Source organism: Rhinopithecus roxellana, chromosome 13 (genome assembly GCF_007565055.1).
Source record: "Rhinopithecus roxellana isolate Shanxi Qingling chromosome 13, ASM756505v1, whole genome shotgun sequence".
Lineage (NCBI taxonomy): Eukaryota > Metazoa > Chordata > Mammalia > Primates > Cercopithecidae > Rhinopithecus > Rhinopithecus roxellana.
Window position 1 is genome coordinate 5,178,154 of NC_044561.1, and position 18,645 is coordinate 5,196,798.

An 18,645-nucleotide genomic window follows, 5' to 3' on the forward strand; every position below is an offset into this window, starting at 1 on the left:
TGTGCTGAAGCCCTCCCGGGCCTCAGTTTCCCATCAATAAAAGGAACAGATTGGACTGGATGTCCCCTAGAGTCATAAAGGACTCCCTTCCCTCGGGCCCAGCCCCATTCGCACTCCCCTCCCCTCCTAGGAGCCCATGTCAGCCCAGGAGGGGAAGAGGCACGACCTCGCTGGGCCCGAGGGCCACCTGGGGTATGGCAGAAGCTCACCCTGGCAGGTGCGCTCATCGGTGAGCAGCTTGTAGCCCTTCCGGCAGCCGCACTCGAAGCTGCCCACGGTGTTGCGGCAGAAGTGGTCGCAGCCTCCGTTGTTGACCAGGCACTCGTTGATGTCTGTGGGAGCCAAGGGGGATGGAGGAGTGAGAGCCAGGAGAATCAGCTTGCGTGACCAGCGGAGGGACGACAGACTAGGGGCGGGGATGATACTGCTCTGACTTGCCTGGTACACACTTCCCAGGCTGGCTGCTGGCTCCCCATCTGGGCAGAGGGGTGGAGACCCTGTCTCACAGGGGTCAGGGCAGGGGCTGGGTTGTACTGCAAAGGGCCAGTTCCCCAAGCTTCACCACTTCCCCTGAGACTTGGCAAGCCTGGGATGTGTGACATCGAGTAGAGAGGAAATGATGGCTGCTGTGCCCGGCAAGAAAGCAGGGACGGCGACTCTCCCATGTCCTCTCATCTGCAGGTTCTGGGAGGCCGCCTGGCCAGCAGGGAGGCTGGAGCAGGCAAGCACCACTTCTGGTGACCTCAGCAAGCTCCTGGACTCCTGAGCCTTGGCCTCCTGTCTGCAGAGTGAAGACAGGAAGTGCACCCACTTTGAAGGACGTCACGAGGACTAGAAAACATTTCCACAGTGCCGGTGCTTGGTCAGCGCTCAAGAAACTTTTTTCAAAAAGTAGGCATTTTTGCCTCTGTTGGAGGAGTACACTGAGGCTTAGAGAGGGAAAGCACCTGGTTCAAGAGCCTTCAGAAGGTAAGTGGGGAGCTGGGCTATGCAGTGGGCCTGACGCTCCCCACTTTCCCAGCCTGACTCCTCGCCTGTTTGAGCTGCTTCTTCGCTTAGCAGTGAATGAGGTGTAGCATGCTCCGAAGGTTGCCTGGCCCAATCCCGTGTAATAAATGACGACATCCTGAGCAACTCTGCCAGTCAGTCTCTGCTTGCATACCTCCAGGGACAGGGAGCTTTCTCCCTCCCAGCATGGCCTGCTGGCCGATGCCTCACAGATGTCTTCCTCACCCTGAGCACAGCCCTGACTCCTGTGAGCCCCCATGCTCCTGCTCCCTTGCCGGGCCCATCTGGGCTTTGTCCTTAGGCCCTGGGCCAGCCTGGCATTCTGTTTCATCAGAGGTCCCTGTCCCCAAGGGGCCTCTTCTCCAAGAGACACAGTCTTAGCTACTCCCAAATTCCTCTTGGGTCCTGACCTCCAGTTCCCCATGCTGGCCACCCCTCCAGACTCTCTCCAGTTCCCCATGCTGGCCACCCCTCCAGACTCTCTCCAGCAATGAGTAACAAAAATAAGAGGTTTTACTTCTACACTACAGGGTGGCTTAAAAAAATAATCAGTGCTGGCCAGGCACGGTGGCTCATGCCTGTAATCCCAGCACTCTAGGAGGCCGAGGCAGGCGGATCGCCTGAGGTCGGGAGTTCGAGAGCAGCCTGGCCAACATGCAGAAACCCTGTCTCTACTAAAAATACAAAATTAGCCGTGTGTGGTGGCACATGCCTGTAGTCCCAGCTACCTGGAAGCTGAGGCAGGAGAATCGCTTGAACCCAGGAGGCAGAGGTTGCAGTGAGCCGAGATCGTGCCATTGCACTCCAACCTGGGCAACAAGAGTGAAACTCCATCTCAAAAAATAATAATAATAATAATAATCAGTGCTGGCTTTCGGGACGGTGGCCTCACCCTGACTTGGAGAAGCAAACAGGAGGCAGTGGACGAGGCCCTTCCAGAGAGGACAATGGGAAGAGCAGCGCCTGTTGGTCACCGGCCACATCTCAGCAGACCTGCCAGACGCAGATTCCAGCACCTGCAGAGCCCATCCTGGGCGTAGTTGCTGGGTCAGGTGCCTGAGGGCCCGTCCAGTGTCACTGGCACCGCCTTGTGCGGAAGGTAAGCCTGCCCCCACTTTACAGATGGCACTGAGCCCCGCAGAGGCAACTTGTTCCTGGCACTGCTATTCCGGCCTCAGGCTGGCCTGTGTCGTTCTCACTTTTCTTTCCTCAAACCAAACAGGCTGGACTTGAGACCTGCCCAAAGTCCTAAAGCCGTGTTCCCAGGGAATGTCCCCCAACGATGACAAAACCAGGATATTAGAGGCCAAATCTCGGGTCAGGAATATTAGAGGCGTGCGGGGTCGAGATGCCCACGTGGCTCTCCGGGAGCCTCGGGGAGGGACATAGCATGTACTTCCTGGTATCATCTCACGTGACCTTCAAAACAACCCAGACAGCAGGGCTCCCATTTCACAGAGGAGGCCACAGCACTGCACGCAGGAGCCGTGTCTCAGCCAGCACCGTCCAAACCCAAAGACGGGCCTCCTGCAGCACATCACGCTGGCCCTGTAGCCACCACAGAAAGAGATATGAAGCCCGGCGGTGCTGCTCCAGGGCAGAGGTTTAGGAATCTCGATCATTCCTTCCCCTCCAACCCCGGGATTCGAGGCGGATGGGGAATTTCTAGATACAAGGCCCAGGTAGAAGAACAGAGGCCCATCTTGGCTCTGCCTCAGTTGGCTGTGTGATGTTAGGCAGGGAAAGGCTCCTCTCTGAGCCTTAGAGTCCCATCTGCAAACTGGGCTGCTAAATGGTGCCTCTCCTCGCATCCCCTCTCCCAGCATCCTTAGCAAACTGAAATGAGCTAAGGCTGCTAAGCAGACAGGGGCAGCACATGACCATTCTCACCACTCCTGCCTCTTCAGTGGAGCCTCAGGCCCTCCAGAACCCCCAGCCCCATCCCCTGCCCCATCTGGGCCTGTCTGCTAAGGGGCTGTCATAGCAACCAGACAGGCAGAGGGAGGCATGTTTGCCTGAGGCCCAGGCTGGTGTAGCTGGCTGCCTGAGGGTCAGGATGGAGGCAAGCCCCCTCCTCACACTACCTCAGGGTATAGTGAAGGGGCTGCTGGGCTCATGGCCCCTGGGGTGCAGCTTCTGCCCCTCTCTTCCCTTCCACTCCTCCCTGGGTTCCCACCCTACTGCCCTCCACCAGGCAGCCAGCACCACCTTCCACACACAAATCTGGCTGAGTCCCTGCCTGCTGGCCAGCATTCTGAGGCTCCCGGTCTGCTAGGATGTGGGCCCTCCCTCTGCAGAGGCTCCCAGTGCTTCCCTTCCAGCCCGGCCAGGCTGCCTTGCCTCCTCTCTCCAGCCTGCTTGGCTCCTGCCCTGGCAGCCTGGACTCCAGCGACCGCACCTAGTACAGCCGCAGCCCCCACTCTCACCTGCTGACCCCAATCCTGGGAAAAACGGCCCTTCCAGAAAGCCTTTCCCGTGTTCTTTCCAGAGCCAGTAACTTCCTCTTCATGGGACCTGCCTTTGGGGGCATGAGAGGGCCTTGGGACACAGACTTGGGGGTGTCTGTTGCTATCTCGCACCCCAGGGCCCAGCGTGAGTGTCCAGGAACACTCACTGAATGAATGAATGGGTCACGGTGATTCCAGACAATGGATCGGGCCTGAGGGCTGAGGGAAGGGTGGGGTCTCGGGTCATTGAGTGGACTATTTGGGTGCATCACCTAGAGTTGGAGCTCGAGTGCGTGTGCATGGGGGCAGGGCGATGGGGTGAGCTATAGGGACGCACAGGACACTGGTTCTGGCTCCCTCCTGCCCATCTCACATGGGGGACCACGTAAGGGAGGGCTTTTGGGTGGGAGCAGAGGGAGGGCATGGGGTCATGGGCTGGCATCATCCTGGAGTGCCCAGCAGGGAGGGCCAGCTGCTGGGCGGGGCTGGCCAGGTGGCGGGCACTCGAGGGCACCATTGTTCCCACTCGGGTAACAGCCCTAGCTGTGGCCTGCCTGTCCCAGAGCACTGTGGAGGGAGGAGAGGAAACAGGCAGTAGGTGGGGGGTTCTCCCAGATTGTTCTGGAGATGCTCGGAAGAGGGGCTGGTGTCCCTGGGGAAAATGCAGGCTTCCGCTGAGGAAGGGAAGATACACGTCTGCCTTCTCTCACTGCCAGCCACCGGCAGCTCAGCCCTTCCCTGTTTCCTTCAGCTATAGTCACTTTCCCATCCTCCTAACTCTTCACTTGCCAATGGCAAGCTGCAGTCCTGCATCCTTATTCTTGAGGCCCAGGACCCCCTTCCTCTTGGAGGGACCGATTAGCAAGATAACCACCTCCCAACACCAAATGGGCAAGGCACCCAGCAGGGAGCCCTTGAGACGAGGGCTTAGGCACATCTTCCAGGCCCCACTCATCCCCATTTAGACAAAACCTCCCAACTTTCCCGCCCCTGCCTCCACCTGCCCACGTGACCCCCGCCCGCCCAGGGTTTGCAGCCCTGGGCTGTCCAAGCCCGCTGTGACCTCTGTTCTCCAGCCACTCCTCTCGTTTGACATTGACATCTTGGCTTTCAGAAAACATGGAGCCTTTGAACTCCCTCCTCTGAGATCCTCCCAGGACCCTGCCAAGATCACGGTGTGCACCTGACCGAGGAGCCAAACCCTGGGACCAGGGTCGTCCATTTGCTGGGAATCCTCCTGCCTGTGCCTCTCCAGCCAGGGCTGGGGACACACCAATGACACCAATCCTGGGGCTGGAGGCCACCGTCTGATTTCCCAGGCTCCCTGAGGTAGTCCTGTGGGCAGTTCTAGCCAGTCCCTCGGTGCTGAAATGTGGGCATCTATGGACATGTATGGTCTCTGCCTTCTCTATGTCTGCTGCCAGTCCTGCCTTGGCACTGCTATCTTGAGCCTGAGTGACAGCAGCTGTGTCTGGCTGCTCTTCCAGACCCTACTGTGACCCCACTGTGGCCAGGGTCAGTTCAAAATGAAAACCTGGGCGTAAGCCTCTCCTGCCCAGTGCTGACTGGGACCTGGCCAAGCTTGTAGGGTAGCCCTGGGCCTTGTGCCATCTGGTCCCGCCTCCTTTGCATCCTTCCCAGTCCCAGGTCCTTGAACCTACAGGCCTCTGGCAATAGTCACAGTGCTGAAAATGCTTTCCCTGCCCCCACCATTGCCTGATAAATGCCTCTTGCCCTCAGCCCTCCCCGGCCTCCCCCACCTCCTACCATACTGAACTTCTCTATCCCACACCAAGCAGTCTGTAATACTCAAATATCTCAGTGATTTAAAAAATGAAAACCTGTCTTCTGCACTCAGTAGAGGATCCCTACAGGCAGGAAGCATCTCTTTTATTCATCCTTCCTCACTGGAACCTGCATACAGTAGGAGTCCAGAAAACGCACCTGTTCCGTGAGCAAGTGAGGTGATCTCTGACCTCAGCCAGTGGGAGCCAGGGCCCTAAGGGCTCTGAGTGCAGCTACAGGCCTGGGGCTGGGTGTCCGTGGAGGAGGTTTGGCCAAAGGGCCGAGTGGGGCAGCCTGGTGAAAGAGCCCCAACTGTTTGAAGAGGAAAGGAAACGTGGTGGTGCGGGGGTTGGAGGGTCGCCTTGGGGCTGTGGACAGCACTCCTGAGCGCCACGCTACCCTCAGAGCCAGAACCAGAGCGGAAGGAAATGAGTGTCCCTTGGGGTACCGAGGGATGGTTAGGGGGCAGCAGTGGGAGCCCCAATCCCAGTAGCCCCCTCTTGGGCCACATGCCTGCACTGTACCAGGCCTCTATCTGGCCCAGACAGGGTGGCTCCTGGCCTCCAGACCCCCTTCCAGCAGCCCCAGCCTTGCCCGAGGAATTAAGCTCTGCTTGCCACTCTGGCCCTCCAAAGGCAAATACTGGCAGGCTGTGCCATCGCTGGGCTGTGGAGATGCCCAGATCTGCGCACACCTTGGGCTTCCTCGGCCAGTCACTCCTGGCACCGAGTCATGTGGTGAGGACTCAGACGCCACCCACCTGCCCACTTGCCTGCCAGGAACGCACTGAGGCTATTAACAGGCTGAGTGGTGGCCACAGAAGGGCTTTATTTTCAAATAAACAGGCGGAAGCACTGTTATTTCTGTCAATAATCACTCGGTTCTTCCCAGCGAGTTGGCAAGGAAGAAGTCATACACTGTACAAAAATACATTTATTTTTACAGGCTTAAAAAAAGTCCACCTCAAGCTATTTTAAGTCACCCTAACCTCCACTTTCAATATTTTCCCCGACTGGACTTTGGAAGTTCCAGTTCCTCTGCCCTCCATGTCCTGCTCTCTAGGCTCTCCCTTCCTGGCCAAGTGTGGGGGTTCTGCCCAGAGCTGGGGTGGGGGTAACTGGAGGGCGGTCTGGAGCGAAGCTGGGGGCACTGAGCGCTGCCCCTCACCCTTCAGCACAGAGCTCCAGCACTCAGGCCTAACACCCTGCCCCAAGGTCCACAGCTTCTTGGGGGCTCTGTCCATCCTTTGGGGGTAGCTGGATCTCCTCATCTGCAGGGCTGGTCTATGCCTTCCCCAACGCCTGTCTTGAGAGCCCAGCCAGCTCTCCTCTCCCAGCTCCCCATCCTTCCTGTTTCCCGAGGGTCCCCTCAACCCAGGAGGTCCTGGGTAAGTCTTTGTGGGGTGACTCAGGGGACGAGTGGGAGGATACACTTCTGCCTTCCCTCACTGCAAGCCACCGGCAGCCCAGCCCTGTCCCTCCTTCCTTCAACCACAGTCACTCTCAGATCTTCCTGACTCCTCATTTTCCGATGGCAAGCAGAAGTCCTGAGTCCTTATCTTTTCAGATGGGATCCCCCCAGCCTCGCCCCTTCTGGTAGTGACACACTGTCCTTATTTTTCCTGGCATGAGTAGACCTGCGTGTCCCAGATGGCCCTGCACCAGACTGTCCCCACCAGCTCTGCAAGACTCACTGCTACCAAAGGTCAAGGGGTTTGGAAACGCGCCACATTCCATCCGCCTTGGGAAGCCACGATATCACTGAGGGCTTAGGGAGTCCCACGGTAGAGACGCTGGCTTAACTGTTTAACCCAGTGTGCAGCCAAATTCTCGGACATCAGTGCCGTTTTGGCCCAGGAGCCTGCTGATGTGCCGTAGAACCTGTGTTTTCTCGCACCCTGCTAGGGACTCTGCTGCTGGCCAGCCCTCCCTCTTCCTGGCCTCTCCGACAGCAACGCAAATGATTGCCACGTGTCGTTTCCCACAGCCACATGAGGCCCCCATCCGGCCCAGCCTTAGGCCCGGCTGTGCAAGCACACAGAGGCTCTCGGCCAGGCCTGTACAGGCAGGGGCGCCCACACCGCTCCACATGCTGACCTTTGCATGTCTTCCCGTCCGGCTGCAGCGTGAATCCAACGGGGCAGCTGCATCGCACGCCAGTGGCTGTGTCCTTGCACGTCCGGTCGCAGCCTCCGTTATTGACTGCACACGTCTCTGGGGAGGGAAAGAGACAAGAGACCTCAGTCTCCTCGGGCCGAAGCCACTGACTTTCCCCTTCTGTGTAGAGATCTTCTGAGACAGGAGACCTGGGTTCAAGCTCTGGCTCTGATATACTCTCTGGCTGTGGGGCTCTAGGGAAGCTGTGCTGCCTTTCTGAGCCTCAAGCTCCCCATCTGTGAGATGGGGGAATGACACCATTCCTGACGGGTTGCATGTGATGAGGGATGAGTCTGTAAACTGCAGAGGGCTGTGCTTAGGTAGAGGCTGCTGCCAACAGGGTCAAAACTGTTATCTGGGGCCAGACTGGCCCGCCTATATTTAACCGCCCAGGGCTGGATTCCTAAAATTTTCACCTGCCTGGACTCAGACTCCAATTCCAGGCTGGAGGTTACTTAGAGGTGACTGGGGCCCCCAAATGGATCTCAGAACGGAGTGACTTGTGGTCCCGGCCAGGGACCCGAGGGGGAGGTTCTGAGGACCTACACATCATCCATCACCTCGATGAGGCTTTCAGCCCAACATCTGTTCTCACTGAGTGATATTCCAAAGGCATCTGGTTTGTGTCCACTTGAAGCTTGTCTAGCGCTTTTTTTTTTTTTTTTTTTGCAAAATTCAAAGGGGCTAGAGTGGCTCAGACATAACCGAGGTCACTGAGGCTGTCATGCTGTGAGTGATCCCCCCAGGCCTGGAGGAGGGGCTCACAGAGCTGGCACACCAGGGTGCCGGGGGCTCGCCCGGCCCTCGCCCGGCCCTCGGGTCTCTGCCACCTGGGTTTCTTCCCGAGCATCTGGCAGGCTTTTATCTTGTGGAAACTGTGGCTGCATGGGCTTCCCTCTTCTCCTTGCTGCTGGGAGGCGGACAGGCAATGGACGCCCATTGCTCATAACCTGGATTCCCCTGCCTGCCTTCACCTCGGCGTCACCTGGACTCCTGGACCTGGTGTGCCTTCTCCCTGAAGGGTCTCCCGTATGGGTTTACTCTGTTCCTGTGCTGTGTTGTCTGCATTTCTGCAGGCTGGGGGGAATAAATGAATATCTACTGTCAGCTGTCAGGACTCCTTGGTGCTAATTAAATGAAATGCATGGGGCCTTTCGTTTGAACTTCACCTTGTAGGGGTGTGCAGCAGGAGAGGGAAACCGCACAGTCCCCTGTGTGTGTGTGTGTGTGTGTGTGTGTGTGTGTGTGTGTGAGTGTGCATGTGAGATTCTGCAGGGCTGCAGTGGTGGGCGTCCTTCTCATGCTCATGGCTGGGCCGTCACCACCATAGGATGAGCTGCAGCTGCCAGTGGAAGGCGGGTGGCCTTGACCCTGACACTATTCCTGGCTCGTCCTCTGTGTGTCTCCTCAAATCCTGGACCTCAGCTGGGCATGGGTGGTTTCTATGAACCAGTCTTTTGCCCTCCCACCTCCTGCCATGGCAGTGTGCTGGTCCCAGGGCTTGGACGCCTCCCTCCTGTTCATCCTTCAAGGCCTGACTCAGAGCCCACCTCTGCAAGGAGCCTCCCTGATGCCCTGGACACGTGAGGGAAGGCGTCACCCTCCCTTAGGCTCATGCAGGTGGTATGACTGGCACTTGGCCGGCTTATGCCCTCTGGGCCATCTACTGGGACAGTGGAGGTGGGCAGGCCAGCAAATGAATCCTGGTTGTCACTCACAGAGCCACTTAGGTAGCCACCCCTTGGGGCTGCACCTCCGCACTCACACCTGGAAATAAGGATGAGCCTTCTCTTCCAGGGTGGAGGTGAGGGTCAAATCAACCCGCTTACATGCGCCTGACTTGTTAGTTTCCTCCCTGGGCTGACAACCAGAGAGGGAACTCCTGCCTCCCACCCCAGAATCCAGGAGCCAATGGTCTCCCCTGTTGCCTCCCACCCCCGAATCCAGGAACCAATGGGCTCCCCTCCTGCCTCCCACCCCCGAATCCAGGAACCAATGGGCTCGCCTCCTGCCTCCCACCCCCAAATCCAGAAGCCAATGGGCTCCCCTCCTGCCTTCTCAGCCTTTTCTGTAGGAGAACCCCTCTCTGGAGAGGCAGGGAGAAAACGGGCCTGTTTTCCAGGTGGAGGTAATTAAGGCTCAGGCCTTGGAGAGATGGGGGAACATGGCAGGGTGCAGAGGGTAGGGGGAGACAGGCTGAGGGCACTGAGTCTCTGCAGAGGGGGAGGTGAGGTGTGGTGCAGGCGCTGGGGGCAGTGACCCTGAGAAATGGACCTGGCCAAACACACTCCAAGAATCCTGGAGGCTCTTCTCTTGCCTAAAGCCCCTAATGGGACTTGGAAGCTCAACCTGAAAGGTCACCCGCTCTCTGGACCAGGCAGCTTGAGTTCCTGAGTTGCCTCAGTCTATGGCTGGTATGTAAACAAGGGGCTCTTAGTCCCTTAGGGCCTGTTCTTGGGTGCTGACCACCCCGATCCACAGCAGGGGCCACATGGTCACCATGGGCCGGGCCCTGCTCTGTCTCCCATGTGGTCACCACGGGCCGGGCCCTGCTCCGCCTCCCACTCTCAGGCTCCCAGCCTGGTGGCTCCTGTGCCCTCCACTTCTCTGAAGAGGACCTGGTACAGAGCATCAGGAACTCAGCCCAAGGCTGTGCAGCCTCAGTGGCAGAGCTGGAGGGGACCTGCTCCATCTGAGTCTAGCACCCTTGGCTCCTTGTGGGCAGTGACCCACCTGGCAGCGCCAGGGCCCTACCACCAAGCACATGCCACTAGACTCTTCATCATCCTCCTCTGGCAGCTCCTCCCCCAGTGCTCCCTGTCTGCAGCTCCTCCCCCAGTGCTCCCTGTCTGCAGGAATGCTACCCCTACCTGCCCCAAGCCAAAGCCCCCTCCCATCCCCCTGGAACCCAGGGCCTGGGTCTGCTGCTTCCCCAGCACTTCCCAGCTCTAGCCCCTGCTCTTACTGTGGCCAGGCCACCGTTGTCCTCCTGTGACTGTCACTGCCTCCCATGGTCCCTCCTCCAGACCACTGCCTCATCCTGGGCAGCCAGAGAAACGTGCCCACGTCAGGCTCACGTAAGCGCGCTGGGAGCCAGCGGTCCCCAGGACGTTCTCTGTCAGGCCCTGTGCAGGCAGGGAGGGTCCAGTGGAGGAAGCAGTCTGGCCTTGGGCCCGCCCTCACCTCTTCCCGCTTTGGGGCCTGGGGCAGGCTGCGGCCTCTTGCCTGGGCCTCCATCCCTCCTCTATAGCACAGGGATGGCCATGTCTGCGGTGTCCACCTCAGCCATATTGTTGTGAGGTTTTTAGATGTTCACTATAAATGCAAGATGGGTAGAGGGAGCAACAATGAAACTGACCTAGGTCCTTTGGGCTGAAGTGGGGGCTGGGGACTGAAGTCTACAATGACAGGACAGGTGGGCCTGGTGGGGCCGAGCACTGTGTCCCTGGGAGTTTCCAAGCAGAGGCTCTGGTGCTGCTGCTGAGGAGGCCTCTGCCTTCCATGACAACCAGCCTGGGCATCGCCCCAGCCCCCATCTCTGAGAGCCTCAAAAACAACCTCACCTATTATCCTGCTGCCCAGGACCAGAGGCCACCCCGACCTGGTATCAGGCCACGGCTGTCTCAGACACAGTACGAAAGCAGGCCAGGCCACCTTTACCACGGGGTCCCTCCAAATACATGCGGCAGACGGGCCCGGTGGCTGCGGCAGTGGCATCTCTGCCTGGTGGGGAGGCTGGGGGTGGGCTCTGGGCCTTCCTCCTCCTCACCCATGGGCCTCTGCCCCTGGGTTCCATCCTGGCCTCTGCCCCTTCTCAGGGCTGACATTATGGCCCCATGAGGAATCTCCCCCACCCTGAAACACACTTGTGGAGGGCGGCTCAGGTGCCTGGGACTGGGAAGAGGAGGACGACGCAGTGCGGCCTCCAAGAGCTTCGTCCCAGGGAGCTGAAGACAGAATTTCCTTGTGGATCCTGGGAGCCCTCCTGTCTCTCTGTCCCCAGCCTCTAGACGAGAGTACAGAGCTCTTTCTAAAAGCTTTCTCTCTCTACCTGGAGAGATCATGGACCAATACAGCCCTTCGTAGTGGACAAGGCACCTGTCATCCACGAACCTCAGCAGGCCTCACAACAGCCCCACGGGGGACACGGAAACGCCAAAGCGGACAGGCACCAGAGGCATGGAGAAGCTACATTGCCTGTCCAGGCAGGGATAGCTACATCATTTGCGGAACACAGCGCCAAATAAAAATGGAATGGTCTTGCTCAAAAATTCCTAAGAATTTCAAGACAGAGACAGAACACAAAACCAATGTGGGCCCTTCTAAGGGCGGGGTCCTGGGCCACCGCACACGCCACACACCCTAGAAGCTGGCCGTGTTCAGGTCACACAGCTATTGGGAGGAGCCAGTATTTGAAACCTGGGCTGCAACACTCCAGGCTGGTGATTAAGCCGGACAAGGCCAGAGAACCAGGACTCTGATGGGATCCTCACCGTGAGGTCTGCACCCCCTGGTGCCCTGGCTTCCTCCTTTAGCTGGTTGGGGGAGCGCTCACCCTGTAGGACGAGGGTGGCGAAGGAGGAGGAAGGCCAGGTGCAGGGCTGGCTGGGGCTCAAAAGTGTGGGGGGAAAATCTCAGACAAGTTAAAAGGTCTGACCTTTGGTCTCTCTCTGGGGAGCTCCTGCTTTGGGCCAGGCCCTGCAGGGGAGGCCAGGTGCTCTACGGGACCCTGCATGCAGCCTGCCAGTGCTCTGACAGAGGGAAGCAGGGGCGAGGACAGAAGGATGCCTGGGAACAGCTGCAGCCACTGCTGGCCTTTGGGTTGGCACTGCCTGCTTACGCTGCCCCAGGTCTGGGATAAGGTCCTTAAAGGACAGTCTCAGTCACCGTGTGGTGGACAGAAGGAACAGGCACTATAGAGGCAGAATGACAGGGTTCCACATGCCGGCTGTGTGACCCTGGGCAAGTCCCTTGGCTTCTCAGAGTCAGCTTCTGGATGTGTAACATGGAGATGACCATATTTACCACACAGTTTTTGCAAGGCCCGGGCAGAACCGTGGATGCGACAGTGCTCTGGAAGCCGCTCTGCGACTGGGTCCACACTGTCACTTTTGGTGCCATTCTTGGAAGCTCCGCCTATGGAGACTCAGCACCCACAGGCAGTTGCTAATTCATTCAATGATTATTGTCTGAACTTCTCTGCTCTGCTAGGATGCACCTTGGACACAGCCCCTGGTCTTCACAGGCGGGTCAATTTCACGACGCTAGGTGGCCGGGAGAGGGGAGCTACAGAGTTGAATGTGACATGCTCCCGGTGTCAACAGCTTATGGAGGGGCGGGGGCCACAAAATAAGGCCCAGACCTCGCCTTTCTCTCCCAGGTCTGTGCCTTCTTCTCACACTGCCCACCTCCCAGCCCATGCCCCGCCACACCCCAGCACGTATCCTCAGGGTTCTATAGGGCGCCCCTCCTTGGCCTTGAATAACCAATTCCTCAGGACACAGCAGGCCTCACCTGCCTCCTCAAAAGCTGTCCCGGGCCTGGCCCTGGGCTTCTGCCCCATAGGGCAGCGCTGCTTGTGTGTGTGGAGGCCTCTCCCACTGACCACACGCTCTCCAGGCAGGGCAGTGCCAAGGCGACCAGCACGGAGGAGGTGCCTAATGAGTTGTGCTCAACGACTAGATTAATGAGCAGGGACTCTGGAGGCCCCATGAGGAACAGAACCAAGCTAGGGGACTGGGACCCTGCCCTCTGTTGGGCCTGGAAGGGAGAGTGAGCTGGGAGGCGAGGTGGGCAGGACTGAAGCGCGAATGTGCCCCTGGCGGAGGAGGCAGTGCGGTGCTGCGCTGCGCAGGGCATGAAGGCGCTCTGTGGTACACGATGGGAGGGGCGGCGTGGGTGCCAGGCTCAGTGCCAGCACACGGGGGGACTGTGGGCAAAGGACCCTCCCCTCCCTAGGCCCCGGGCTTCCCTGTGTCCTGCCTGAACATTGCTGAGGTGCTTTTCACCAGGGCAGAGGCTCTGATCCGGTGGGTCTGGCATGGGTCCAGCGTCCCACAATGGCTCTGCCATCCCTTCTTCCTCCCTTCTCCTCAGTGGCCTACCCTGATGGTGGGAGCAGCCCAGGGTCCTCACCAGAACCTGCTGATCCCTCAATCAGAGCTGGCCCACCTGCCCTTCCGTCCCTAGAATCAACCGAAGCTGCGGTGAAGAGGCGTTCCAGCCCTTCCGGCAGATCTGGGGACCTCTGACCTCTGACCCTCTCCCCACAGCTGGCTGCTGAAACCCTCCATGGCTCCCATTGCTTTGGGATAAAAGCCATGCCATGCTCCCTGGCAAGCCCCTGATGCAGTGGCCCTGATCTCCCTGGCTGGCCTATCTCCCGAGGGGTCCTCTGAACTCCAGGGAGGCCCTGTGGCCCGTCACTAGCATTGTGCAGTAGGCTTATGGCCAGCGCTGTGCTGGGCACCACGAATGTGGCCTCCCTTGCGCCTCTGACAGTCAGCAGGGAGTGGTGGAGGGGACTTGACCCCGTCGGCAGAGGGCCACGCCTGGTCCTGACCACGCCTCCCCGTCTGTCTCTACCTCCACTGGGCACATGGTCAATCCTGAGCTGTCTGCTGAGGGGGTGCTGGCTGGGTCTGCCCCAGGGCTGCCTGGGGACACGCTGGTGACAGTGCATGCAGGTGGTGGCGTGGGTGGGGTGGGGCTCAGTGTGGCTGGACGCAGGGTGATTGCGGAGGCCAGGGCTGCAGCCCTGACAAGGAAGCGGGCTCTCAAGGAGAACGTGGGACAGGAGGCCCTGGCAGACTCCTCCAGAGCCAGCACCGCTCTCGTCTAAGGCTGCGGGGCCCCAACGCCCGTGATCCCCAAGGGCCACCCAGGTCTCTGGAACAGTCTGGGGTCTCCTGGACTCTGCCTTTTTAGCACACAGCCCCGTGACTCTGAGGCCCATTTTGGCCCTCTGCTAACCTTAGCCCGGCCCTCCTGAAATAAAAGTCCCACAGGCCTGCGCCATCCTCAGGGCCACCGTCTACCTGAGAACTGCACTGCTTGGGGAATAATTTGCGAGGCAAATTATTGTCAGTGGCACTGTCTTCCAAGGCAGCAGGCGGGGCCCCAATTCCAGGATGCGCTAGGAGTGTGGCAAGCCACGTTCTCTCGTGACTAGTGGGTGGGTGGGGGTTCCTGCACCTGCTCAGAAAGCAGAAGCCACCGGGATGGAGGGACAGTGCCCTGCAGGGAGGGCTGCAGGGAGGCCTGAGGGCTGGTGGCACCAGGTGCATAGAAGATGCCCACCCAGGAGCAAGACAAGCCGACCTCAGGAGAGGTCTCCTTACTTGGTTTGAGGAGTCCCGAATGCCCCTTGGAGGACAGGGACGTTTCGTATTAAAGCAGGTGGCAGGAACAGGGCCTCCAGCGGCCAGTCTCCTCCTGCCCCGCCTCCTTCACTTCCTGCCTCTACCCTGGCTCCTCAGTGAAGGGTGCTTAGGGCAGACAAGGTGGCTCCCCTGTGGGTGGGCTCCCTGGGGCCCATCCACAGGAGGCATCACAGCCATGCCCCAGGAGGTTTGGGGGACTGAGATGCGGCAAGGGGAAGGAGCTGGTGAGGGCATGCAGCTGGGAAGCAGCTGGGCCAGTGCTCTTCCTGTGCACCAGGCGGCCCCTCCAGCTGTGTGTGCCCAGGGAGGCTTGGGGACCTGATCAACAGCAGCTGACACTCACTGAGCATGCTCATGCCGGGCCCTGCGCAAAGCCTGGGGAGGCAGAGCTATCACCTGCCTGCCCCTGGAGCGGGAGGGGTGTGGGGTAGAGGGAACCGAATGAGCTGCTTTCACCTGAGCTTTGGTTTCCTTATCTGTAACACTAAACCTTGCAGATTGCTGGGAACATGGAACATGTCTGGGTATACAAAGAGCCCAGCCTGGATGCTGCTCAACAGAGGGAAGCCTTGCTCCAGGTTTCTGCGAGCTGCCCTGGAGGCGTGGCTGAGGACAGATTAAACAACAACCTGGGGCAGAAGGAGGCAGTGCGCAGTGTCTGAGTACAAACCTCTGCTTCCAGGTGGGCCTCCAGCAGTGGTCACTCCCTACCCCCACCCTCCCCCACCGTGACTTAGTGGGGATCGGGGTGGGGCAGGGGGTATCTGGCATCTGGAGCCTGTGTCCATGCTCTCTCCCTCTCCCTCTCCAGAGCTTCAGCCTGGGAGCTGTGCGGGCCTCCTGGAGGGGTCCGGGTTATAGGCACCAGGCGCTGTCAATCCTGCCGGGTCTCCAGGGCTCCTGTCAGTCCACCACTATGAACTGACCCCGCCAGGCTGGCTCTGGGCTTCTTGTCTCACTGTCTGGGACTTGCCGTCAAGGTTTTGTTCCTCCCTGGCATTGCAGAGTGCCCTAGTGACATGCTCATGGCCAGTGATGGCGAAGAAGGAAAGGATGGAAAGTGGCTGAGCGCCTGCTACGGGCCACACACAGGGCCAGGAGCAGCCTGTCTAGTGCCTTGGCTAAACTTCTCCAGAGACTAGAAGCCATCTTTGTAAATGAGAAACTGAAGCTCAGATGTGAGCTGGCCCTGGGGTGCTGGCGGAGTTGGTCACTGGCGAAGCCAGGACTGAACCTGGGTCTGACTCTAGAATCTGGTTCAGGATAACCAGAAAGGAGTCACCGTGTGCTTGACTGGAGTGAAGCTCCAACCACGGATTTCTCTGCTCTTAGAACAAATGCACGGTCCTTAAAGCAATGACACAGCCTGGTGAGCAACCTGAAACCACCCACCTTCCTTGGGTCAGACCAGGAAATCTGGCCTCAGGAAGCTGCGGGCTGCTGGGAGCTGCCTGCTACTCCTCAGTCAAGTCAGGGCTAACCGTGGCCTGCAGCCAGTGCCTGGCCCGCCCTTAGCTGGATCCAGCTAGAGAGAGGCAAGGGCAGCTTGGATGAGGAGGGCCAGCAGGAGGAGCAGGCCGTCGCCCCCCAGGCAGGTGGGGTGAAAGGGAGCCGGCGGGCAGGGTGGCAGAGGGGCCTGGTCGGGTGGGCCTGTTTTTACACATGGGCTCCTCCTGAGAATGCAGGTGAAGAGGGTGCCCTGTTCTCGGGCGCCTTCCATTTAAGCTCCAGTGGACATCGGTATTACCATGTCGGCCTGCAGGGCCAGGGGGCCAGCAGGGTCAGGACTGGATTAGCAAAAATGGCAGGAGGTCACAGAGGGCACTGAGGTTGCATCTCAAAGGGCTTTGGGGCATTGGAACCCACTTAGACCAGCAGCCAAGAAACCTAGGGAGGATTAAGGCAGGGCTGCAGCCCGTTCAGATTTGGGCCAAAGCAAAGAGGGCTCTGGCTGTGGCCTCACAGCCGGTGGGGCTGGGAGACAGGGAGGCTGGGCCAGAATCCAGGAGAGAGGAACCAGGGCAGGCAGTGAGATGTGCTCTTGGGTATTTAAACATTAGGTGAGAGTTGAAGGCCAAAAGGAGCAGATGGGGGTCAAGTGTGCCCCACCTCCACTGGGATGGAGTACAGTGGGAGGGAAGCTGGGGGGCAAAGTGTAGGGCCACCCAAGAGTGCCAGGACCCAACGCACAAGGTGGCCTTGGGTGGGCCTCATCCCCTCTAAGCCTCAGCCTCCCATCTGGGCCAGGCAATGCCCTGAGCCCTCATCTTTTCTCTACTAAGCCCTGCTTGGCACTGCGACTCCACCTACACTCCAGCCCTCAGCACAGCTGAGTCGCCATCACCTATCTCCCACTACCAGCCCCAGCTGTGAGTGCGAGACAGTGAGGGACTCAACTGAGGGCAGGGCTCGGGACTCAACCTGGCTGGGGCCCCCAGCTGACCAGACACCAGCCACACTTGGAGCCAGTCCAGTGACTGAGGTAGCTTGACCACCTGATCCTTCTGTAACAGGAGCCCAGTCCCTGCAGCTCAGTGGGCAGAGAGGCCACGACTTGAGAGGGGCTTGCCCCCACTTTCCTTCAGCCAGGTCACCTGCTGAGCACTGGTCCTGGGGAGCTGCCCCGTGTCATCACCTCCCTCACCAGCACTCAGACCTGCCTGAGCCCCTTCCCACTTCCAAGCATGTCCAGGCTCCGGGGCCCGCCTTCTCTCTGAGCTGGATACCTGCCTGCCTGGGCACTGAGGCCCCATTCATCCCCCGGCACCTCCTCCAGGAAGCCATCATTCATGTACTGAGCCAACTAGCCTCACCCACGCTCCTGCTCTGGGCGAGGCCCTGTGCTGTGCCTTGAGGGGGGCACCAAGCTGGCAAAGACCTAGCTTCTGCCCCCAGTCAGGGGGTGCTGGTGGAGGAAGGGTGAGTGGTGGGACAGGGGAGAGGAGGAAGGTCCAGTGAGGTTTAGACAAGCAAAAGGCAGCCTTTGCCAGGTAGAACCACCCAAGATGGCACCTGGGTAGAGAGATGACGGTGTGACCCATGCAGGCAGGGAGTCCAGGAAAGGCTGAGCATGCAGGGCCAGAGGAACAGAGGTGGCTTCCAGGAGTGGGTGAATGTGCGGGGGGTGGGGCTGGGACATAGACTGGTGAAATCAGGGACACCCAGGACCCTGGAGATGGGAGCTGCAGAAGAGGAGGTGCAGACGGGGTGCAGAGGAGCTAGTGGGGAGAAGCAGGAATGCATATGTCCGGATGAGAAGTGACATTGGCCAGGCCGCTCGGGGTGGCTGTACAGTTAAATGAGGCTGGGGAGTGTGGGACATAGTGTGTGCCCCCGGGGTCAGCCACCATTTCCACAGTGGCCTCCACTATCCTCGGTCTTCCCTGGCCTCCCAGTTCTCCAGCCTCTCTGCCTGCTTTTCTCAGGATAAATAGCCCTTTACCAGCTCTGGCCTGTGTACCGGGCCCTTCCAACCTTTCTCTCACTTCCAGCTCCTTTGAGCCTCGCAGAGTGAAGCAGGTCTTGGCCATTTGGGGGACGGGAAACCCGGGCTCAGAGGGATGCGGCTGTAGCCCCGTGAGCTCCAGTGGGAAAGCTCCTCCCTTCTCCCCCTGCTAGCAGGACAGTGGGCGCTGAGTGCAGCCATGCGGCCCAGAGGGCTTGGCTGGGGGTGGGCAGGACAGGGATGTCGGGATGGCTGGGGAGACAGGTCTAGGGACAGAAGGGTGGAGAAAAGCCAGGGGAAGCCTGGGACTCCACCCGGCCCTGCCTGCTCACCTGCAGATCCGTCCCTGGGGCTTCCCTTTCTGGTGCTTTGCCCTCCATGCCCCAACTGTGTCACACAGGTGACACACAGTGAGTGCTTCC

The 18,645-nt window shown here is 59.3% G+C and overlaps 1 protein-coding gene across 2 annotated transcripts in view; it reads right to left on the bottom strand.

Annotated features, from left to right (window-relative positions):
- The window catches only part of SCUBE1 (signal peptide, CUB domain and EGF like domain containing 1), a 145,986-nt gene that overhangs the window by 30,898 nt on the left and 96,443 nt on the right, over positions 1-18,645 (bottom strand). For both annotated transcript variants that reach the window (XM_030915691.1, XM_030915690.1), the window contains 2 exons: positions 7,337-7,453; positions 210-332 (listed from right to left, as the gene is read on the bottom strand). In XM_030915691.1, the coding sequence (XP_030771551.1) occupies positions 210-332; positions 7,337-7,453 (240 nt within the window). The remainder of the gene's footprint in view (positions 1-209; positions 333-7,336; positions 7,454-18,645) is intronic.